This window comes from Rhopilema esculentum, chromosome 3, assembly GCF_057945365.1.
Source record: "Rhopilema esculentum isolate cy_ngs chromosome 3, ASM5794536v1, whole genome shotgun sequence".
Classification (NCBI taxonomy): domain Eukaryota; kingdom Metazoa; phylum Cnidaria; class Scyphozoa; order Rhizostomeae; family Rhizostomatidae; genus Rhopilema; species Rhopilema esculentum.
In genome coordinates, this window is record NC_142817.1 from 611,703 (window position 1) to 637,557 (window position 25,855).

At 36.1% G+C, this 25,855-nt stretch overlaps 1 protein-coding gene and 1 long non-coding RNA gene across 5 annotated transcripts in view; one reads left to right on the forward strand and one right to left on the reverse strand.

The window, feature by feature from the left end:
- Positions 1-12,671, reverse strand: part of LOC148960478 (uncharacterized) — a 28,831-nt gene extending 16,160 nt beyond the window's left edge. The window contains exon 1 of the long non-coding RNA XR_016144653.1: positions 12,545-12,671. This is a non-coding gene — a long non-coding RNA (uncharacterized LOC148960478). The remainder of the gene's footprint in view (positions 1-12,544) is intronic.
- LOC135692478 (S-adenosylhomocysteine hydrolase-like protein 2) overlaps positions 1-25,855 on the forward strand; it is a 39,616-nt gene that overhangs the window by 2,766 nt on the left and 10,995 nt on the right. For 2 of the 4 annotated variants that reach the window (XM_065210612.2, XM_065210613.2), the window contains exons 3-5: positions 3,329-3,419; positions 19,040-19,110; positions 22,182-22,269. In XM_065210612.2, coding sequence (XP_065066684.1) covers positions 3,329-3,419; positions 19,040-19,110; positions 22,182-22,269 — 250 coding nt within the window. Of the gene's footprint in view, positions 1-3,328; positions 3,420-13,035; positions 13,178-13,214; positions 16,327-16,433; positions 16,525-19,039; positions 19,111-22,181; positions 22,270-25,855 lie in introns of those variants that run through there. The other 2 variants (XM_065210611.2, XM_065210614.2) reach the window with 2 other exon arrangements.

Consider the following 25,855-nt stretch of genomic DNA (forward strand, 5'->3'; position numbering starts at 1 on the left):
AGTGAAAGTAGCTATTAAGCCTATTGAGCTCCACTGGGCCTTGTTTAGCCAAGTTATGATCAAGAAATAGAGCTTCAGAAATTCCAATGATTGTCAAAATGCTCAGACACATGTGGGTTCTGTTCAAGCCAAGTCCTCCAGTGAGAAACAACCTTTCTGGCGTTGATAATCCCTATTGGAATCAGCCCAGATGTTGCATAAGCCAGGCAGTAAACTTCTCTATTTGGGGCAAGTAAAGCGAATTAAGTGCTTTTTTCTTTAGCTACCCTTTTCTCTTCTTTTTTCTATAGCAACTGTCCAATTTCCGAAGTGAATTTTCCGAGACCTATCGAATGGGCGAGGAAGCAGTAACCTCCTCCCCAATAACTTCTACCACTATCGCAACCGTGATATCGCTGCCTGCCCGTCAACATCACTGTATCCCACTTTACACGATTACACGATAACATTATATATGCACGATTACAGTGCGTGCTCCCCTGTTTTTCATAGCAAATTTATTTTTATTTGGTTTCTCTATTGATAACCTTAAAAGATTTGTGTTTTGAGCATGTAGGCCTGTGATCATGGATAAACATTGAAATTGGATGAAGCTTCGACTTTATGGGCTTCGACAATGGACGAAGCCCATAAATGCCATGTGCTCCTCTCGTTATGGCTGCTTGTTCCCATTAACACAACACGGCAATATGTTTCTAACCGTTACTAGGAAATTGAATGCCCTTTGTAGACATTTATCGACCCTCTCAATACTTAATTTGAAGATAATTACTCGAAGGTGATATGTTTCCCCAGTGACATTAATCAGCAATCAAAAGAAAATATGGCCCATCTGAAAGCTAATTATCATGAGACATTGTTCCTAATACAGCCAGGGCACATCATAAATACAATTATTGTACTGTACTTCATCGTTGCCTGTAAAAATTACATACATTTATTACCTGAGTAACATATTATCAGCTTTGCGAACTGCTGGCTCAATTTTTTTTGTGTTTACCGTCCTGAAGTGTCCCATGTATAACTTCAAAGGCATAGGCAAGTTGCAAGTTGTTGATGATTCTCAAAGTCTTGGCAAATTAAATACTACTTTTCCGTCACAAAGAGAACTATGATCAGTGGAGACGACTGCCGAGTAGGAGGATAAAGGACGTGATCAAGAGACCACGTCCTTTTCGTCTTATTTCATGCTTTATATCAGGTGTATAATTTTCAGGCTAAGTCCAATCTTAACATAATATGGCCTTCCCCTACCTAATGTATTTTTATTAATTTTTACAAGAATTTTGTGGAAAATATTTTGACAAGGATGGGGGAGGGGTAATTATCTCCAAACCACCCCTTGGCGCTGCCATTGGCTGTGGTCCCTGTTCGATTCCACGTGGGGAGATCATAGGCGTCTTATTTGCTCTTTTTTTCCTGTTCATTGGCTTGATCTTATCAGAATTGGAAAGCAACCCTTCAAGTTCAGAGTAATTTATGATTTTTCCTTTTTAATACATTGTAACCAATTCCACCCTTCAAAGAGCAACTATTGATTTCAAATTGTCGATTATGCCAGCAAGAACACTCGCATGTTGGAAGCAGACACTTTTCGCAGAGCAGGAAAATAAAGGGCGGGAGTGTCGTAAAATAGATTTGGTTCTTTTGCAAGAAATAATCTGATAAAAAACAAGCAATATTTAAGTATTGTAACAGTTTGAATTGATAAGTAGTTGGTTTACCAATGAAAAGCTCCTAATGCTCTCCCCCCCTCAATTGCTCCAGCAACAAATTTTGCCTCCCTTTATTGCCAATTTCCCTTTTTTCCGTCTTGTCTTTCTGTCTTGTCCCAGGGCCTCCGAAACCTTTCGGCGACCCTACATAAAAACGCCGTTTTTTTGGCCAATACTTTCTTGATTCACGGAAGTCCTCTTTTGCATTGGAAACACCTGATAAGTTCTTGTATGTATTGTTCCCCCAAAGAAACTGCGAACTAATGGCATAAATATCAATGGTGTAGGAATGGATCCTGATGGACACACTAACTTCCTGTATCCCGGTATCTAGAAGGCAGTTTTGTAGCAATCAACCTTGTAGTAAGACCTGTAATTAAACACTGAAAGTTCGGTATTTTTCTACAAAGACCTTCTACATTCTCAATAAATAATTGTCTGTAATCCATTGCCTGAATGATATCCATTTGTGAGCTCTGTCAAAGATTCTACGTAGCTGAAGCATGGGTTAGCAGATTTTGGTCTGGATTGGTTTCGAAATTTCTTTTTTAAACCATTTATGTTTTTTAAGAATAACTTTGTTTTCGTTGTACTATAAAATGCCAAAATACCTCTATTCAGTTGGTGCATTGCTAAAATCATTTGTAGTATTGGTTATGGTACAAAGAAGACAAGGAGGTTGGACATGCCTTTTATTTTGAGACCCCTGAGAAAATTCAGCCCTTTAGCAGATACCTTGATTTTCGATACCGAAATGGTTTTTTGTTTGTTTTTTCAATACAATTTATTTCGGGATGCTAGAAATTAAATGGAACTAAAATCATCTTCACTTTCAACGGATTTCTTAGCCCTGCATCACCCTAAGACGTCTTCAGTTTGTGCATTGTATACCTAATTTGTATCTAAGTCATCTATCGCTTTGTAATAAAAAAACCATCCCTTGATTTGCTCTGTCTGATATCAGGAGTCCTTGACATAGGTTAAAATTAATATTTCAGTTTTTGCAAAACTTAGCCGTTGGTATAGCTAGCAATTAATTGTACAGAAAAACTACTCAGGTTAACCTTTTTTATGCTCATAGAATTTTACAAAACAGTACTACAAATACAGTACTATAACGATACCACGGGGTCATGAATCTTCAAAACAGCCCTGTGGCCATTCACAATTATTTAAAAGTTTGTTCCAAAAATGATGCTAGGCGAAACACCCAGGAAGAGTAAATATGTACCAGGCGAGACACGCAGTGGGGTTTTGCATGTTAATATACACCCAGCTACATTTTTGAAACAGGCTCTGATTTCGGAAACTACTAAAAAGAAAACAAAAAAACAAAAATGAAACTACAAAAGGTTAACCTTAAAAATGTTAGCATTAAATTGACCATGTAACAACACTAAAAATATGATTTATTGAAAAGGTTGTTCTGTCTCTGGAAGTTATGAGCAAAAGAATCACATTTCAATCAGTAGACGGATGTCTAGGACCTTTTCTTTCCTCGAAATTAAGCATAACTGGTGCCCCACAGTTCTCGCATATCCTTATCCACGAGAACTTGATTTTGTCCTATTATCTAACATGGCCTATTTAAAAGTTCTTGCTCTTGATTTCAGCACCAAAATGGATACCAAGCATCTGCCCGAAGAGCCCTCTACCGGACCCGGACACTATCTACAAGTTCAACCGGTTCATGTGAAAGTTACTGTGAGTAGCAGATGAATTCTTCCATATCTTAGACCTGTTTTAGAAAAAGGGCCTTTTATTTTAACGACAAACTGAGCGAACATATGAAAGGGATGTTTCAAACACTCTCTTTCATTTTGATATTGGCAAATAAGTTTCAGTCATAGGTTTGGCTCATTTGAGAATTCAACGTGTGAAGTGAAGAAGTAACTATTCAAGAATCCGGAAAGTATCAATTTGCATTTTCAATGTTAGATATCTAGCTTCAGGAATGGACACGTTCGGTTTGTAAAGAGTTAAAGGTGTCATCTTATGTTCATTTTTATTTACGTAAGCAAATAATTTTTCTTTCAACTTTCTCAAACCCCTACTTCTCAGAAACAATTATTGCGACTTATTTCCAGGATGTCTCGAACCATCCGGTTCAAGATCGAATTTCAATTTAGGCAGTTTGTACCATCATAAAACTGTTCAGACGTCTTCCCTCTGGTATATTTGTTAGGTTCAGAACTGCTGACTTGTAGCATCTGTGATCTCTAGCTTCGGTGATTGAAAATTTTCACTGTTGACGTCAACTAATCAGGGGAGCTAGAGCACCGAAAAGCCACGAACATAATTCTATATCACGGTCCTTACTCTGTACCCGGAAGAAAACGGAGAACAAACCCTCTATTCTTTGGTGACCTTCTAGTACCAAATTGCTGTACCAAAACATTCAGACAGGGCCGGATTATGGTTCTGCTCTGCGGGGCCCTAGCATATTTGGCAAAGCCCTTAAAGTGTGGCAATTTGATGACGTCATCGTAATATATTTCAGAACTTTTTGATTTTGAACAAATGGCATCAAACAGCATTATATAAAATTTCCTAAAAAAGTCAGCTTGATCTGTTACAAGTTGGCCACATGAGTATGGACTTTCCCTTATCAAACCACTGTACTTTGGTCCTGGTTCCAAAATTTATGTACTTTAGGTTCAAATTTCATTGATTTCATAACATTAATAGCAATAACACTAACAACACTCACAAAAAATATTATAGAAGATAAAATTTGTATAATCTTTTCAACTGACAGTGATTATTGCTTGTAAAGGACACTGATAATTGCTAATTGGACACTGTAGTGTAAGACACTAGTTATTTGTTCAAGTCCTATAGATTTTGGGCGCATGAGTCTTCTGTATCAGTTTACAATTTAAGGTTTTCTTTAAATTTAATAGTATTCTAATTATTAGAGTTAATGAACTGCAAGAAAACAAAGATGAAGAAAGATACAGCGAAAAGAGAGATTAATTGAAAAAGAATAAAATATTAGGACGAAACGATATTTTTTCTTTTTATTGTATAGTAAGGTCTTGGTAGACAAGAAAAGGGGTTTTTATTTGGATTTCTTAGCAAGATACTCTCTAATTTGCAACGTATGTTCTAAATCTTTACGCTTTAAGACAAAACGTTTTCCCTGTAGTTCGTTCTTACGGCTGATAGGGCAAAGTTATTGATTTTGTCAATGTTGGGTGCCATTTTTAAAAAAGTTGTATAGTTGCTTTTTTATGCCAAACATAGATAATACATATTCTGTTTCATTGCATTCATTGAAGTTATGAAAATAAGGGACCTAAATCATTTTTAAATTTTTTCAACCAAGCCAAATTAACAGTTATCCATTAGCAAGCTTCAAAAATGCAACAGGTTTAACTGGTTTTCCACATTGACAGATATTTTAAAGTATTATTTTTCCTCGTGTGATCAAAATTGAAGATTTAGAAATAAATCTTTATATTACGATGTCAATCTTTTGCGACCCTACTGCTCAAGTCTGGTTATATCGTCAAAGAAACATGTAACACAGCTTGTCATTACATGGCCAATAGTAGAAAAAAATGTTCGAAACAATTAAATTATTGCGCACATTGCACATTAGATGAATACATATTCCGTACACAAAACAAAGTTTACTAAATGGTGCGAAAGTGCCGCTTCAACATCTTATTCCAGTGATGTTGTCAGTATGGACCATGGATGAAAAAATTTAACTTGGATTAAAATTTGATCATGGACCAAACAATTTACTTTGTTTAGCGTGTGCCCTGAAAACTGCGCCCCCCCCCCGGGCCATGGCGATGCCACTTCGCATAGAAGTCTTCAAAAGATTACATGGACTGATTTGCCTTCAAAAAATTCACACGTTTGCAGCTTTGCAGCTAGTACCCCAGCCAATGCTTGGACACAACTTGGACATACACTTTTTTTGATGTTGAGATGCATAACCAAATCTGCTAGCTTTATGTTTTTCATTACGACATTCAATGGATTAACCACATCTTGATGCTCTAATGCCAGTTTTGGAATGTCAAGATCTGAGCATATTTGCTCATGCACCTTTGCTATTTCGAGCCAGTTTTAACGGTTTTTTATTGTTTGCACAATTATCAGGTAAAATCATACAACCCTCTATACCCCGTAATTATTTTCTGTCTCCTATGCCAATGCCAACAATGAAGTCAAACCTTGACTTGCTCAAGTTATTAATCAAAGAAAAAGCAATAAATTTGAGAAAAAAGAAAGGTATGGGAAAGGGAAGGAAGGTAGAGAAGGAAGAGGAGGGCGGAGAAAAGGGAAAGAGCGAGGGGTATCCCTTCCCTCTTTTCTTTTTTCTCTCCTCCCTCTTCCTATTTTCTCCCTCCCTCCAGACTTGAACAAATTTATTGTTTTTTCTGTCATTAATAATTGAGACTTGGGTAAGTTAGAGTCAAACCAAAGACTTCATTTTTAGACCAGTGGCTCTGGCTCTACTGTTGTTTCGTTTTCAGTAAAATTTAACAAAAAATGCCAAAACTTGAATTTTTTGCGTTGCAAATTTTGATCAGAATAACCACTATTATCTACTGGCTATTAGTAAAAGCAAGCCGGCTCTAAACATGTTGGCACTTGTGAAATTGCATACTTTACAGTTTACACCAATAAAGACTAAGACTTCGGGGGGGGGGGGGGGCGGGGTGATCAATTCAATGAAATTGCTCTACCAGTAACTTTCGTTAAGTCAACATACTTTTGAAGTATATCGAAGAAATATCAAAGAGCCAATTTGTTTTTTTTTGTCGGAGGGGTCACGAAAAAACGTCTATTGGGAGCATTCTTTCCTCCCCCTCCCCCAAATAGCGGAAAGAGATGTTGCGTATAATTCGGCAGTAAGAAGAGCTAAGGCAAGGCCCCCCCCTCCCAAATAGCGGAAAAAGATGTCACGTATAATTCGGCAGTAAGAAGAACTAAGGCAAGGCCCCCCTCCCAAATAGCGGAGAGAGATGTCACGTATAATTCGGCAGTAAGAAGAACTAAGGCAAGGTTTATCCTTTGTTGGTATTCATCTTGTGTTTTAAAGTACAAAGTCATTTATGGTCAATTCACAGCTTAAAGTTTAACTGCAGGTGCCTCTTCAATTTGTGCATCTTACATGTGCTGCCCTTACAGTCAATTGCAATCATAGCAAGTGCCTGCGTAATTGTGCAATATATTACACGAGAACATCCCCAAGGGGAATCACCAGGGCATTCCCGCACACGTGCTTTTATTTCAAGTCGCAAGAGGTGTATGGCAACAAAAAATTACATTTCCGGTAATATATTGGCACCAATATGGTATGTTGAGCTAGAAATTTCATTGTTGATTGGGCTAAGAAACATTACTTCAGAGACCGAGAAATGAGAATATTTTGCCGTATTCAACTTTGTTTCTTGCCAAAAATGGGTAAGAAAAAGATGTGGGAGCTGTTGTGGCCTCGTTACCGTAAATTCATTTATTGGCGACAGACCCTATTTGTTATATGTTTGCACAATTTTGAAGTATATGCAGTATTTTCTTTAACAAAAGACACAAATCTAAGCCCAACTACCAGCATTTCTTGGACAGAAGCAAGTGGCTCTTCGCCCGGGCGTGTTTTAGTTACACTCTTTTTCATATCATAAACCTAGAAAATTTTCAGCACTGAAAGTGACTATCATACTATATATCTGCGAAATTTAACATTAAAAACAGCAAAATAGCGTCCCATTAAACAGGTTTGTGGATTGTCTGCTCATAGAGGCAAGAAATTGACGAAGTATTATCATGCATGTAGTTGCCGTTTTTAAACGTACTGTGCATGATTCCTTCCAAAAATTAGGTTTGCTGCTGATAGCTAGTGTATGAGCCAGTACTGAAAGTTTCTTTGCTACTCTGCAGCGCCAACATTGAGTTTCGCATAGAGAGTTTCTTATAAATAAAAGTTTATGTTCATTGTTAGTTGACTTGTGTTTGTCTTGACACAAATGGACTTGCATTTGGGCAGCTACCCCGTCTTCAAATTGCAGCTCAACTTCGTATTCTTTCGTCGTGTGAGCAAACAACGAACAGTCATCTCTTTTAGCATAAACATGTTTTGAAAGTGTATTTGGCACGCAATGTACTGGCACGCAATGTACTGGCACGCAATAAACAGACACGCAATTTTTAGAGCACGCAACACAACCCATCTATAGTACGTCATCTCGCACTCCTGGATGGATTAGCAAGAAACTGTTTTGCCCTCTGTTGACTGGCAGATGAATCGCGTGGTGTGGGTCATGATACCCTACTCACCGATGACGCTTTTGTTGGTCATCGATTATAAGATATCGCCGCTAGGAAGATTTATCGCCACCAAGCTCTCGCTGCTTTGATATTGACGCCCTCCAAACCAAAGACAAATAACATATCATCGGGCCGGTTTGTCTCTAGCACTTTCCGTGTCGCTGTCCATCGTGAAAATGAAGGAAAATAATACTAGGTCATCAGTTTTGACTGATCGTGTAAACGGGTAGATCGGTCAGTCAAAACTGACGAAAAAATCTGTGGAGTTAAAACTGATCAGTAAAAACTGATCGTGTATTTCAGCCTTAACAGTCCCACTAGAAGGCCATGCCTCTTTTGCAAAGCAAAAATATTTTTAAATAAAAATAAAAACAAGTAAGTGTAACACACTGTAGGTTGTTGTGCACAGTTGGCCCCTAGTTTATCATCCGTAATGTAATTTTAAAAACTTAGAGAATTGCTACCATATTCTCTATACCAGAAATAGAGAAATATAAAGCTGTCATTATATGAATAGAGAAAGATTTTGAATCAAACCCCTGCGAGATGCTTGTCAAAACTTAAATGTGGTTGTCTTGCAAAATATGGATGTACACATTAGAGTTTAGTGTTAAAAATAATGACATAATAACTTTTAGTAAACGAAATTGACTGTTGTGGGTCGATCGTCGAAAAAGGAGCATGAATTATAATCTTATGTAATGCGCGCTGCTAGCCTTTTGTTTGTGAGTTCTGTAACTTCTCAAACGCTTTGCACTTGAGAAAGATCCTTGCATTGCTCATGGATTTACATTTATCATTTACAGAAATTGAATTGATTTAAAGAGGTCCGAGGCTGTTCATAAGCAACAAATCGGCGAGGCGAATTTCCAGAGAAAAGTAAAACTCGAAGAGATGATCTGAAGTTCTAATGAGATGTTCTCTTTTAACGATGGGAACAGCTAAGCTTTAAGAAATTTCTACTTAAAAAAGTTAACGGTTGAGAAAACAGAAAAAAGTTAACCGAAAAAACTTGGGCCTAATAGCAGTGCCGTTTTTCCACGGAGACGTGGTTCAGTTGATTTTCAGCTCATCAAGTTTTACTTTTTTATATTTTTTTAACTGCTTCCATGCTAATGGCTGAAAAGTAAAAGGGTGCAAAAGTTGACGATTGCAAAAGTAGGGGGTGCGGGAAGTAAGGTGCGTCAAATATAATGAATGTGGAAGATCGGAACGCGGAAAGTAGGGGCGCTAAAGATCATGGTCGCGAAGTGCAAGGAGAGCAAAAAGTAAGGAGTGCGAAAGTAAACAGCACTTAAAATTAGAAGCTCAAAAAGACAGGACTTTCGAAAGCAAGGAGTGCGTAAAGCTAGAACTATGAAAAGCTAAGGATCGCAAAATTTTGGGTTTTGGGAATGTAGACCGCATGTACACCGCATGTGTACGTGACAAAAGTACACTAATATACAACCCCGGCGGGTTCACTTCCATATGACCCTATACACCATGTGAGTTCCAAAATTCTCTGAGAAAGGGTCATAAATTTGACACACATCTGGGACAAAGATTTTCAGAAAAGGGGTTCTTTCTCAAAAATATATTCAGAGATTTTGGTACAAAGGGTAAAAAATCTTGAGTACATCGAAGCAGTGTTTTAATGTGTTCCAGTCAAACGAATGTCAAATTTCATTCAAACAAGTCTTTAAAGAACTCTTACCATGCAAGATAAAGCCAAAGCATAATGTGGTATGCTTACATAAAGGATATATTGTATGTTTCAACATCATTTTAATTGTTTTAAATACCTTAGTGCTATTATAGGGGATTACCTGGATGGTTCAAAGACACTTGACTTGCAAGAATATTATTTGAAATAGGGTCCTGTTGCTATGATATAGCTTTTGTTTGTTACCTTTGCTTTAAAAACACACAAGAAGTTATAATATGCCTTATAACTTTGCTCCTTAGTCTATAAAACCATAGAGCATTCAAGTCAGGGAAGGATTTATGCTTGCAGAAAAATTTTATGCATAGTTAAAAGATTAAAACTTAAGGACTCAGGATTGAAAAACTTGCTAGTTTTTGTTGCAAATAAGGAAATCAACATAGTGTCATAGCTCCAGCTGCAGTAGACAGTCAACCAGTAAAATGAACAAATAACTGTCTATATCAACTTACTTCCAATCAATATTGCAACATAAAACTTGGGCGAGAACAAGTCTGCAGAGTATGGCTGGTGCATGCACAAGAACAGTATAGTGCTGCATGCCAGAATCTGAAATTGGTAGTTGTGCAACTGTGCAGAAACAGTGTACTATCTTGTGTACGAGTATGGGAAACTCTGCATAACAACTTCCACAACCTTGAAATGTGCCAGGTTTTCAGCTTGACTTGTTGATAAACATTGATTTTTTAACAGGCTACTATTGTTTGTGCCTTTTGGTATTCTAAGCACTAGGCTTCATTGATTAAGATCTTTGGCTCAGACTTTTTCTTCTTTTCATTATCCCAGCATGCCATGACACAGTTCTGACTTGACCTTGACATCTTTAGCATGAGTTTCACATTGGGTGCACATTAGCATCAAAACTGAAAATAGGTTTTTGCAGCACCAAAATCAACATCTTTAATTCTTATAATTATATTTTTCTAATTATTGGAATCAGTTATTGAGGCAATTTACATTTTACTTTAATATCAAATCTATTGCCAAGGTTGAAGAGGCTGATTTAATTTAACATTTCTTTTGTGTCAGAGGAAAGGGGTGTAGCATACCCAAATTTTCAGAGATGAGGGTGTGTTGCGATGCTGGTTATGTCAAAGATAAGGGGATAGAAATCCATTAATTGAACTCACATGGTATATAGATTCTTATAGAAGTGAACCCGCCGGGTATACAACTCATCACTCGCCACAGGTAATTTTCCAGATACCAGATATCTGGAAGATTGCAAGGGTAACCCCAATTTTTAATCAGGTGCAAGAGGTGACTTGAATAATTACAGGCCCATATCAGTTCTTTTGATATTTGCAAGGATTCTTGAAAAAAAATTGTTCACGATCAGCCGATTGGCTATTTCAAAGAGAAACAACTGCTAAAAAAGAATCAGCATGCGTTTCGTAAGCTACAAGACATTAACAAGCTTATCCAAATGATGAATGAGAAACTAGAAAATATTTCTGAGCGGATGAGGATCAATAAATTAAGTGAAAATCCTAAGAAAACTGATGCTTATCGGCCATCCACGTAGAATAAAAATTGAAATAAAACGAGTGAAAAAACTAAATCTCTAGGTATTATTGTGGACGATAATCTCAACTGGAAGAAACAATTTAAATCTTTGAAAGGAAAGGTAGCAAGTGGTCTGTCTGCGTTAAAATAACTAAAGCACATTCTTCCACAATCTAAACCATGTGAGGTTTATCATGCGCTGGTTGAAATTCACCTCCGATACGGGAATGTTGTCTGGGGTAGCCTGCCAAACACGAAGCTACAAACGCTTCAGCGTCTACAGGATAGGGCATTTTCAATTATTGAAAATGCCAATGAAACGAAAGCACCCCTGGACTAGTGATTTGCCAAGCGTTGATCATATCATGTCTTTTGATAGATCTATCATGACACACAAAATAGTAAGCACTGCCCTGAGAGCCTCTGGAACAAGTATAATCACAGGATTGAAATTTCTATTTATAGCACAAGAAAGAATAGAAATCTCGATATCTCAAAATTTAAGCTTGAGAACGAAAATTGAAAGCTCGTTTGAAGAGCTCAGGAAACCCGAATTAAAACACGACTCCCAGGAAGATCAGACGTCAAATTGAATTCAATCATATTTTTAGATAATTTTTAAATTTTTGTCTTCTTTTTGTCTAATTAGTTTTTTTAACTTATCATAACTTGTGCTTAGGTTTCTGGTGGGATATCGTGTTGAAATAAGAATTTAGTAAAAAATAGAAAAAATAAATGGATGCTTGACTGGATAAGGTGCAGCAGAATCGTCTAGGATCAGCAAGCAGAATCAATTTGGAGCGACAGGGTCAGTCGCATATGCATCTCTGGCGTGACATCAAGTCAGACGTGGCTCTTCTTATGTTCAAATCTAATTATATAATTAATTTTCTAATATTTTCAAGGTATTTCTGTTTTAAAGCGAGAGAGCTAGAGCGCACTTTTCCTTCGTGTTAATCCGGCGCCAAAATTCGCTTCGTTTTGCTTCTGCATTCAACTCATTCCCCTTCGGTTGTTTGGCCCGTTTGCTCTACTTTCGAGAAGACAAAATGGTGGAAGCTACTGCAGTGAAGGAGAATCCCCTTCTCAATCCAGCCTTCTCATAGAAGAATGTTTGTTTTCGCTGATATGGTGATCATGAAATGAAGATTGAGGATAAAAATTAGGAGCGCCGGCTCAGCGTCGCTCCAATGAGAAGAGCGACGTTTGACTTTGGCCCAAGGAGTCTGGAACGCGAGGATTGCAAAAAGTAAGGAGGGCGGAAAATAAAGGACATTGAGTTATTATTATTGAAAGGATATCAATTTTAAGGGAATCTAGCAAAACTTACTGCATGATGAACGCACTGTCTCAACCAAATTCTGCTTCATTGCACCATTCCAGTGGCACTGCATGTTACGGTCGCCCTAATTACATCCCGGCTTATTGATCTATATTCTTCTCTTCCACAATGTCCTTTGCACTTGAGCGTCTAATTTATACATCCAACGGTCGTGTACCTGCCAACCCTTACTGGATACAATTTCTTTAAAATATAAATAATGTATAAATTTGGTTTTGGTGTTTTCAGAAATCCCTTAGTTTTTCCTTCGGTTGAGATGTTTTAGGTGCCTTGAAAATTTGCATAAACAAAGGCTTGTCTAATTTTATGTAGTTTGGCATATAGATTGAGCCTCATTGGCCCTGCAACCTACTGCTTCTTGGCGGGTATTTCCCTTAATAAAGATATGACAGAACAGCTGCGACAAAAATCAGTTCTTCTTTGAGATGTTTTCACCTGCGTTGTTCTTGTTCTTGGTAGTCAGAGATTGTCCAGCACGTCGCTTGCTTAACTATAGTATTCTGGGATATAACCTTGGCCCGAATTGGCGTCAATGCTCTGGCTTTTTGTAGAAGTATCAAAACGGGAGCACAAGCCCTGGGGTTAGACGTTAGAGCATCTTGGGCATGGCTTTCACTGATCGTAAGTGCACAATAACTGCAATTTAGTCACATTGTTTGTAATTTAATTATCACCTATATTGTACAGCATGTGTCACATCATCGACAACACTTCCCTCCTCCATTTGTTTTTTGAAAAAGGTCAGCTTCACTGATTACCGCAACGTCACCTAGATATTAATCGTTGTGTCCAATGAATGCTAGTTTGTGAATAATTGAAATTTAATGAGACAGGTACTTTCATATTGATGTTCGAAGTTTTCAATCTTGAACTTTTGGACAAATAATGCAATTTAGACTCATTTTGCGTAATTATTTATTGTAGTGACATATACATGTCTCGTTGCTATTTCTGAGAAGCATTTTTATCAACTTGTGTACGAAAAATATACTTATGGTTGATTGCATGTCTTGTAGTTGGTGATTGTCATGAGCGCATCCGCATCATAGCCATACCAACCTTTTTCATCCATTATTTCTTTGTGAAATTAATAGTTCTTATATATTTATATTTGACATTGCAAACAGAAGAATATGAAAATCCCTTTTTAAATCGAACCTGCTATCACTTGCTAACTAGGCATGAATTTTGGTAGTGGAATTGATTCGCAAAGACACTCTTTTTTTGTAAGAATCAGTAAATTTAAGTTCAGGTTGACTGTACTTAATTTTTTCGAAGAACTGAGGCTGGATTTTTCTTAATTTGTTTTCATATTAATAGGGGGTTAGTAATGCAACTGCTAGCTTTTTTGCTCTAGGGAGGTGTACAGGCCTCATTTTCTAACAAAGTGGCTGAGACAACCTTTATTTGCCTACAAGTTTGAAAATTCACCGAAAAAAGACTCACAAGTGGCAAAAAATCCTCGTTATTTAAAGAAAACGTTATTCAAAATTGCATTTTTCAGTAGCTCAGCCTCAGCTTGTTTATAATCTGTTCTTAGCTTTTGACCAATTTTGAGGCTCGTATTCTTATAAAGTTGTTCTTATAAAATAAGAATGTAATAAATCATTTTTGGAAGTGGCACAAATTTAAACGAGTTGATGCAGGGCGAAAAGACTAAGTGGCATTTAAATTTGTTAGGTGAAGGAATCAAATGAGCAGTACAGCCCTTTATCCTTTCAGACTTCTTACGCCTTTCAGGAATATTCAAAAGGCGGTACTCAAATCTTCCAGATTTCACTAATAAAAAACCATTTTTAGAGAAAAAGAACATCATTGTTAACAGTAAAATGAAGAAGGGCGTTAACTTGTAGGACAGTTGTATCCAAGAGACCTGCAAACATTTTAAAACGACATGATGAAGTCATCAGGTAACATGAGTCTGATAATGTAGCATTATAGGCATAGTGGATGATAAACCCTTAAAGGGCTGGGGCTTAGTATGGGTTTTGCCTTGATATTATTGCTTCATTGAGATAGAGCTGCCCCAATGGGGCCTGAAATGCGATAGATTGTTCCTCATTTTGAAGAGGGGCTACAACCCTACAAGCCCCTATGTCTTCTATTCTCGTGGTAACGAAAACACAGTATAAAATACTTTGTATGTTTAGAAGATCCATCTAGGAGGGTAACTCATGATAGATTTGCATCGAGGGCTTTTTATTCAAAAAACAAACATTTACTTAGTATAAGGATTTAGTATTAGGGTAAGAAGTTCGTATAATTTATGAGGCATTTTATTTTTGCGTTGATTCATTGGATATCAACAATATTTACATAGCAGAATATGTGGTTATTTGCTTATATGGTTTTTTTTTCTTAATAGGGTTCTAAATTGTGACGTCACCAAAAACCTAAGTCAAAAAACAGCCTTTTTCGTTTCAAAGGCCTACCTGCATGATAATTATTGAATAATTGGATCATTCATCTGCTATTAGTTGAAGTTTCTCAATGAGGGGTAAGGTAAACTGGCATGATCGAGGTACTTCTAGTTTAGAATCGGTGTTGTCACCAACCATTTTTTAAATGACCATAAAGACATAAAGTTATCAAGTACTCCCCGTGTCCCTGACAACCTACTTGCGCATTAAACCGTGGCGGTATTCACCCGCATTAAAAAAAACTAGACATGGGCTCCGAAGAAAGTTAAAAAGAAGGGGGCCAGGGGAAATTAAAGATCCATTATAAAATATCTCACATAAACTCTATGGTTTAACAAAAATATACGTATTTTTTTATAAGAAACTAAGGTCCGATGCTGGTAGGCAGTTTCTTAAATTTCTGGCCATGTGGCTATCAAAAGTTTCTTACATTTTTCTTAAATTTCTTAGGTAATAAATTTTTTAAACGTGCTTCCAAGGTAAAGAAAATAGTTCCTTCACATTCAGAGATAAAATATTCAGTAGGCAGTTTCTTAAATTTCTGGCCATGTGGCTATCAAAAGTTTCTTACATGTTTCTTAAATTTCTTAGGAAATAAATTTTTTAAACGTGCTTCCAAGGTAAAGAAAATAGATTCCTTCACATTCAGGAATTTTTTCTCTAGAATGACTAACTCTGTTGAAATCTATAAACAGTAAAACTCAATGAACTTCATCAATGTCAAGTTGAAGTCAAAGCAAATTTTTAAATAGAAATTTCTTGAGTGTGCATTTTACTGAGAATGAATGCAAACTGTCTGTCAATTGTAGTGTTGCAATATACAGTGATGTTCAATGTCAAGACTGTTTCGAGTGTCAACTCGGAAAATTAAAACTGCAAATTATAAATGTTTCTTATCTTTTTTCAATTTGGGTAGGGTTGTTTCTTAACTTTCGAAAAATTGAGCCTATCGTTTCTTTTAACCTGTTTCTTATAAAAAAATGAATGTACGGAGGCACTGCTAGATGTATGGATGTCAATGCATTAGAATTTACTTATAATTTACACTAGTTAAATTGAGGATGCAATTAAATGCAGACGTCTGGAGCGAAATTTCCCCTCAAGACTTCCAAAGTTTTTATGGTTCGTGCATAGTTCAGCATCATCATGTCCTGGAATGCAACCCTTTTTCAGGTTGCCTTTAGCGGAAGTCGATTCCTATTATTCTGCAAACAATACTTGACGTCACATCCTCCGCCTTGGTTAGGTCGTTTTGATGTTCAGAGTGACTCCATAATGGCGTCTGTGAGTAATTCTGCTCGAAAGTCACCGGCCGCAGCTACTAAGCCACCTCAGTTGAATGCAATGAAGGTGTGTTTGCAGAATGCCACTCTGCTATTTTTCTATGCTGGGCATTCGATTCCCTCGATTTTTTCTTTCAACGGTATCCACTCTCAATATTTTGTTTGCTCGATTAGGGCTTGTCCTTCAACGAAAGCATGTCAAGAAGGCCTCCAAGACTGCGTCGCCGCTCTATTTCTGTGTCTTCTACTGATAGTTACAGCTCAGGTGAACATTAAAGTGTTAAATGCATCTTCTATAAATGTTTGCATTTAATTGGCAGTCCGTTTTAGATTCGTTTTCCGCGTTAACCCCACGGCTGTTGATTTCAATATTTTTTCTGAAAGAGGGCAGTACTAGTACTCCTGGTCAGGACTTTATGCATATGCCATAGAAAACGAAGGTTCCGCGATACTTGATCCTCTCGTACATATTTCAAAACATGTTTTTTTACGACGAACAACGATGGTACGCAAATTCCTTGATATTTTTTGAAGATGCGTTTTCTTTTCTCATAGATATGTTAATTTTTGACTTAAAAAGTTTAATAAAGAATGCACAAATATACAGCTTCTGTGTACTTCTTTAAATGTACAGCTGTGCCTATCCGGTATCGAAAACTTAATTGCAGATTGGTAAAACAGTAATCTCTTGTATTTAAATTTAAAAATATCGGTGAAGTGATACATGTTTAGACAGTCTAGGAAACTATTATAATATTAGTTTTGTAGTCTTTGTGTTTTTTGTACCAATAAAAGGGTAAATAAACAAAAAGGTTTTATCTAATAACTCGGACAAATCTTTTTCATTGTTTTATTAAATCTAATTGCTAGGTTTTTCAGTTTGGATAAACCATATAAAGGGAGAGGTTTTTTTCCTAAAATATCCAGAATTAGATATACAAAAAGCTGTGACTCAGTAAATGTGAAGAGAGGAGAATGTGATAAACTAGGATACCTGGTGTACGAGAACATCTTGACATTCCTATGTTTCAGTGCAAATGATCTTTTTGGGGTGTAAGATTAATAGAACACCAGAGATCTGACCTATCAGCATTTTTTAGCATTTTGTAGTCAAATTTTCAGCAGTGACAAAGAAAGATAAATTGTTATTACAAGATACTGAATTCATTGCTAAAAGTGTTAGATAGCATGAGCTTTGTTTTCTTTCATTATTGGCTGTTTCAGTTATATATGATGTCAAAAATGAACTCACAATGAGATGAAATTTCTGTTCTTATTGTCAGCTCTCAAGAAGGCATAAGGAAACACTTTGTTTAATTGATTAAAGGCAAGAAATATTGCTGTACAGGAGCTCAGGAAATCTTATAATTTATTGAAAAACAATTTTTATTTATAATGGAAAATCAGATATTTGACTTTGTAGGTGAATAAATCATTGAATTATGATTTTATCTAACAGCATAGTGTTCACTACTTAAACTTCTATAGGAGACAATTTATCAATAAATATTCTTGTACAAAAATCTTTATTTCTGTCTCATTGATGTTTATGGTTATGGTGCAATAATAGAAAATTGCAAATTTTTATAACATTGAATTAATAAGTAGAAAATCATAACAGTGCCCCTTTTGCATTGAAAATTTTCAGGTTGTTTTTGTCATGAAAGTGCTGTAGTTTGATTTTGCACATTGATGCATCATTCCTATGACAAATCTTCTCTAAATGCCACTGATACTAGGTATTTTGCTGCATCCATATGATAAAGAGGATACGTTGTCGCCATTACTCATTTGTTTTTAGTTTCACTTTTTATTTTTTAAGTATATGCACCAATACATTTTTTTAACAGTGGGTAGACATACAGGGTTGTGGTGAGAATGTGAGCAAAGGTGACAAGTGCCTACTTAGCATGCTCTTCATAAACCAAACATTGATTTACTTGTATTTTGTTGTTTTTTATATGTAGGGTAAGAAAATAATTCAGCCCAGCTAAACAAGTACCTTGGGGCCATGATGCCAAGAATAAATTGCCTTTTCACAATCTTTTTAAAACAATTCCTAACCTACACCATCTTTTGTTGAAATTTGTAATTAGGTCTGCCCCATCTATGGGACTGAAGTTGCTAGACACACAGCCAAAGTACTCTTTCTATGTTATCAGCATATATCAGATTCATTTTCTTGTTACAAAGAAATAACAATTTTGAATCAATAATCAGAATATAAAATATTTAAAACCCAGAGAACTTAAGTCTGATCATAGCTTCAGATCAATATGTCAATGTTAACATTTTTTAGTAGATCAAATTATTGAAATAGAAGTTTTGATATTTTTGAAGATGAAATCATCTAATTATCAAGCTCATAAATTACCCCTTTTTCTTATATATTTATTTCCTCCTTGAAAAATAGATGTATGCATGAGATTTGGTTAAGGACAAGTATATATGAATAACAAAGCATGTTTAGTTCTAAATTGAACAAAAAGTTTGTGAATGTAGCAGATGTTAGTTTGTATCCATGTCTATGTGCAACAGGTGAATTTCTTTTTCAATACTGTTCCTTGTACTGTCATTAGCAAAGCTCAAAAACCCTCAAGTCTTCATTATCCTAAGTAAGACTGGCCATAATTGTTTACTGCTAGGTTGAACGTAACTATTCTAAAACTTTCATAGTATTTATTTTATCAACAAGTTTTGTGCTTTGTCATAACCTCTGGTTTTTAGCTACAACCAAATGGAAGGATTTATCACCTCTTATTCTTCATTCTTAATTTCAGCAAGCTACTCAGATGCTAGTTATTCTTCAGATGAGGAAGATGGTGGACTAAACCCAAGAGAAACCCAACAGGTATGATGTTTTATCACAATTCCTCAGCATTTCCTAATAAAGGAATTTTGGGGGCAGTTTTGGTATTTCATTCAAATGGTCATTCCTGACACACATCTACAGAACATCCCAGCCGCCAGACTGGAAGCATAACCAGTCTGATTACATTTCCAAATTAATAGCATCTAAGTCAAGCAAAATATAAAGTAAACAATTTTGTGCATGTCTGCTTTAAGATGAGTAATATGTTGCAAAAGTGATGGGCATATATATAGAAAGAATATACAAGAGAGCACTACAATTAAGACACACTGTGGATAAATAGACATATGTTACTGTGGATACATAGGCAATGGAAGTTATCAGATCAGATACTTTGGAGGACACAATCACAATTCAAGAATGGTCATAACAGATCAAACAGCCAACTGAGGAGAGCCATCCACATTGAATCAATGAAAATCTAATCACACGAAGTTTGCTAAACAATTTAAATCATTTTTTCACGAAGAACTTATTTTGCAAAAACTAATAAACTCAAAACTTTCTCATTTGAAATACCTGCCAAAAATTTTATCACTTAGTTTTTAAGGTCTGAAAACCTGGAACAGATTTGCTGAAGAAATTTGAATGAAAAAGCAGCCCAGAATACTCTTACTTAACAATTCAATACTTTGATTTGAAACTTGGTTTCATGAAGCTTTTTGGAGTAAAGTAACCATTTTTATGTAACACAATACAACAATATCATATAATTATTAAGTTATAGATAACATCTATTTGATTACAAGCCATCTATTTCTATAAGTGGCCCTAAATTGTAAATTGCAGCATATAGGGCTCATAAAAAATATAAACTGCACCCACAAAATCAAGTAGAGACACCTGGCTTGAAATGACAGATGCAATAATTGATAAAAACCTGATTTTATTCTTAAACCGGATCATCTCCTACATGTTCAAAAACTACTTGCTAGCAAAAATAGACATTCTTAAGGGCAGCTGTTCAACTAATGAAAATATCATCAACATAGGATCATCAACCTTTTTTTAAAAGTATTTATTCTTCATCTTCCCCATTATTACCCTCAGCTTTAAGGTAGGAGGAAAGCTTGGCAGCATAAAACAATGCAAGTCACCCTTGTTTAAAGCTGCCCTTGTTTATAAGCAGCCTTGATTATAAACTGCAGTGAAATGTACCAAAAAATAATTATAAGCTACAACTTGATATAAAGTATTAATAGCTAGATAAATACAGAACATGATCTTTCTTCAGTAGAGGCAATCCACTACCCTTACAAATATTTTGTATGTTCTGATATAAAAGGACAACTGATATCGAAGCATTTTTACCAAGCTAAAAATGTTTTTGTTGGTGGAAATTTTTTTTGTATCACTTGCTGACTGAATTTAAGCACAATTTCCTTGACTTAAGATAATATAGTCACGGCGGGTAATTCTTACGCACAGCAACATGTCGGGTAATTTTTACGCAGGCAGTTTATTGCGTAATTCAATTGTTGTTTCCTACAAAAACTTTTTATTCATCCAAAGCAGTCCTTTCTCTTTCTGTTGACATAAAACTTGGCAGTTGGTTTGCGCGACAGCCTTTGTGAAAGCGATTCGCAGACATGAATCGCAATTTACCTAGGTACAAAGTTATCAACACTACTCATCAATTTTATTGTCCTGGCATCATGCGGACAATAACTAATCCTTTTAAGCATTCAAATGACTCTTTTGTGGCTCACCTTTGACCTATTCAAGTACTGCTGAGAAATATGCTTCCGTTCCTCGGAAAACACGTGCGTAAATATTACCCGACATTCATTGATTAGGAGGTTAATTTTTACGCACTTTTTATAAAACTGCATCGGGGTTTGAAAAGACGGCGCAACATTTATTTAGTTCCCTATATGAAAAAGAGGAAAGCTAAATGTTTGGTTCCAAATTCCCAAGGTTAACAGAAAAATCCCCCAAAAATAAGCAAAGAAAAGGTTATGTCCAAGCTCTAGGTGACATTCATAGCGGACGATCGACAAGAAGCACTGCGTAAATACGGGATGGCTGAAGGAACACTATATGTTATCATTCTAAAATGGTAGAAAATGATGGACCCCTCAAAGGGGGGTGGGGGAGGGGGCGTCTCCGAAGGGATTCCATCAAATTTTGGATGTAGACGTTTCTGACATTGAGAATATTTTTGCGAAATCGCGTGTTCGAAATTTTTATAATATTGACCAAAAGTATGAGTATTCCTCGACTATTTATCCTTAGAATTACCCTCAAAAATAATAAAAATGGAACTCTTTTTAGTGCGATGTTGAAACGCTAAATGTTTTGTCGACATTTCAAACTTTTTGTTGCTCTCAAAAGCAAAATTTTTTCTATAAAATTCTGGCATTTCAGCTTTTATATCGCATCCCTTCAACATAAATTTCCTACCAGTAGGTCTGTGATGAAGGCTTGTGGACTGTTTGAATTTGTAGGTAGCCACAAAGATTCGTAATAATTCTGTTCTATTCAGAAATTGATGTGCGTAAAATATTGCCGACGCCGCGTAAGAATTTGACGGAAGGGTCGGCTAATCTTTACGCAATTAAATTTGATTATATAATTAGTAAGCAGTTTCGATTTCATCACCTATTGTTGTCTGCTAATTAAGTATTGGCTATGAGTTCACCTGGTATATTCAGGTCATCAAATTACTTTGTTATTGTCCGTAAATTTCAAAGTTTATAAAAAATGCGTAAAATTTGCCCTCCATGACTATACCAGTCTAGCTTTCTTGAAAAATAATAAGCTTTGATTTGTAGAAGGAATGTTTCAAGCTATTGTAAAGACATTTACAAACTATTTCATACTATTCTTCAAACTTTCCCAGCATTATATTGTTAAGTTGATAATCTCTTATTGTAACTAGTTTGTGAAGCAATATTTGTCTGCTTACTACTTGTAATAAAGGCAAACTTAATTTTGCACTTTGCAGCCAAAAAGTTGACCAGTGTGATTTTATAATAATGTATATAGTTTAGTAGCTCCTTAATGCTTTAGATCAAGAGCTGAGGCTTTTGTTTATTTCAATAATTTAGACAAATACCAGTGGGAAGAGTGACTTCTGCGTTAAGAATATCAAACTTGCTGATTTTGGCAGAAGAGAGATTGAAATAGCCGAGCAAGGTAATACTTTAATTATCTACACTGCTTTGAAAATATTTTGGGCTCCTTCTATTCGTTGTTCTAAGCCATAGATAAAAGATCTAAAAAGCATGCACAATGATTCCGCAAGTTTAAAAGATTCATTTTATCAGACATCCAATGGACTTTTGTGTCTTTTATCAGACATCCAAACATTTGTTTATTTTACTAGTTTAATGCTCCTGCTTTTTGATAGGAAAAACAGTACTGATCGTGATCTGTCTGAAATTCGAAGTTTTCAGATGATTTACCAATTTAATTTAATTGCCCCTAAAACTTGCATGAGTTTCGTCGTCTGTGCGATAATACACTTTTGTGTCGTACCAAAAACTTAGCACACCTGCAACCGTAGCACACCATTTTGGATCCTGCGTTGGATCCTTAAAATCACTTTTTCTAATAAAAATTGGTGTATTCGAATGCAACACTTTTCTTGTGTATATAGTATACTTCTTTTTTGTAAGAACCAGTACATTAAAATTCAGGCTGACTGTTATTAAATTTTTTAGAAAATATGGGGCAAGATTGATCTTAATTTGTTTATAAATTATTAGAAGTAAGAATTGCAATTGCTAGCTATTGTGCTCTAAGGAGGTGTTCAGGCCTCATTTGCCAAAAAAGTGAGTGGGACATCCTCTCTTTGGTGACAAGTTTGGAAATTAACCGAAATAGCAGCAATATGTTTTTAATTTGGTCTTACCTTTTGACCGTTTGTGTAAAGTTGTTCCTATAGAAAAAAAATGTAAATCTGGTTTGGTTGATTCTTTCACGAAAACCTACTGGGGTTCTTTATTCACGTGAGCTTTGAGCATGTGAGCTGATAAAGTTTCGTTATTAAAGAGTTTTAACAGGACTTTCCACAAAAGATTTAGAAAAATAGAGAAAGTAGTAAAGGAATAGCCTCAGTCCTTCTGAGATCATTGCATTTCCAATAGAAAATTGGCTTTTTCTTGTCAAGGATAGGCAAGGTTATGTCACTTCGCTTTCGAACAGACACTCTTTCTCATTCACAGGCCAAAAGGAAATGAGTTTTTTGTGTAAATGGACTGGGAAGCTCGTATATTTGTTGTAATGGACGCTGCCTTGAGGCAAAACAAACACAGTCAATGCGATTTTATTAGCGCGGCTTAGCTTTAAAAGATCCTAAAACCATTTTTTATTGCATTTCGTTGGAGTTATGCCAGTATAAAGATAAACGCGTTAATCTTAGTGCCTCAAGCTAATATAAACCCATCTGCATTCTAAAACATGATTAACGACCGCCTGTGATGTTTAAGCGTTAACATTCCAGACTTTCCCCTAAGGTGCCTGCATTAGAAAACTGGCTATCTGTACCAACTGCTTTCTTCCAAACATCTCAGTATTAAATAAAGAGTCATTTATTCTTTTAGAATTCTTAATCTAACAATTATTCTGAAATAAGTAAGCTTTCCGTTCGGCAAGTTGAATTATAAAGCCGCCTGCATAGCTTGTATCAATTTTTGCCAGTGAATTTTATTTTAAAGCCATCCAAACGGTAACATTCACGGAGAAAGGATGTTCCCTGTCTATTTTGCCATTCAGAAGCCGTTTACATGAGATTTAGCCGGAGCTGAGACGCCTGCTTTCACTGTAAACGGAGTTGAAACTCAGGCCGTTTTGAACTCGGCCGTGGCTGAAATTATCATTTAAATGATCCTTTAGAAATGGTCCGGTGTTGAAGTCATCTCAGGGTCTCTAAGAGAAGTTATGGCCTCCTGAAAAACGGCAAATGACCCTATTTGCAGTGTTTGAAGGCCAAAATCTTTGACTGGGCTCGAATACCGTCATAGGATACAACAGGGAACATTCTCTATTAATGGGTCCGGGTTGAAGAATTGAAGGGTCCGGTCAAAGGCCCGGTCATTGACATTCTTTCTACCCATGCGATTTCACCTGAAAAAACTTTTGATGCGCTACGTGCTTTATGTAATTCTCATCCCTCACAAACATGGAGAGAAAATATTTTTATCATTTTCAACACAGTCAGTGCTGAAAAATTTTCATGTGACTGAAAAAAGCATCCTACGAAAGCTTAATGCCCTGTTTATTTTGCTGCATTGTTACTTGTATCAATCTGCATGATCAAATTAGCAAATAGCCTAGTAACCAAATATTTATCTTTGATAGAAAAATCAAATGGCTAATTGTATAGCCTATTTTGGGGGCTGGTGGCCCTTATATTGCTCATATGAAATTACTTTGGTATAATTAAACCATTTGATACTTGAAGGCACTCCTTTTTGTTGCATTGCAAAATAGGCTATTGTTATTTTCCAATAAAGTTCTGAAGTGATGACGTCAAAAAAATATATATTTTTAGAATTTTCGAATTTGGATCCGATAACCTGAAAGGGCATCATAAAATACCACTAAATGTGCAAAATCAGTCAAATGTGTTCTGAATTGACTGAGAAATGGCCACATGTGTATTGGATTGGCTCTTTCCCCATCAAACCTCTGTATTTTGGTCGCTGTTCATAACTTTATGAACAGAGCCAAAATAACAGTGATTCGTTAGTAAACTTTAAAGTTTACATTGGCAATTTCTCAACCGATTTGAGACGTATTTGACTAATTTTGCATGTTTGGAAGTATTTCATTGTGATCTTTAATGTTTTGTGGTTAAAATTCAAAAGTTTAAAAATAGGTTTTTGGTGACGTCACATTTTAGAACTCTAAGGGAAGGTCGCAGTAGCATGCTTCTCGACGGGCTCCGCTCGATGGAATTCTCGCAGCGAAAATTCGATAGAGAATGTTGCAAATAAGGAACACCACAACGCGCCGAAAACAGACAACTATAAACACACGTAAATTCACTGTGGCTAATAATTCTTAGTTTCGAATGTACTGCAGTATTATTGTTTATAATGAACGGTTGAGTGATGGGAAATAGTGCCTTGAATTCTTCTTCTTTCACCAATCTGCCGTCACTTTCTTTTTTGTAAATAAAACATAGTGAGGTAATGGAATAGGAAAACGGCTTTGGTATGCTTTGAGCAAATGTCCTATGTGAATTAGATGTTAAGAACATTGATCTGCTTGCCAGGTTTTTGCCCGTCATCACTGTTGTCTAAATCACTGTTCGACTTTGCTCTCATGGCAACACGTAAATATTTATTCGTTTCCATGTAATTAAAACCATCAGATGCTAGAAGCAAGAACCAATGTATGTTTCCCTTATTTGAATTCCTTTCATAACACACAGCTGCATAGTATTGTTGCGGTAAGTTTTATTTAGCAGGTAACCTTGAAATACATTCAAACAACTAGAAAAATCAACTTGAGATTTGTAATAAATATCGTCCTTATTGCTAATCCCCACTTCAGCTAACCACTCTAGTTTTTTTCCTAAGCTACCCCTGTTACAGCTACCCCGCATCATTTGCCCTTGCAACAGCTACCATCTCTTCATACACCCCACATCAACTATTCTGATATCTGTTCCCCAACATCATCTACGACTTCTACAGGACAAATGATGTTGGCCACCCCTAAATCAACTACCCTTACATCAACTACCACTTCATCAGCTACCCATATATCAGCT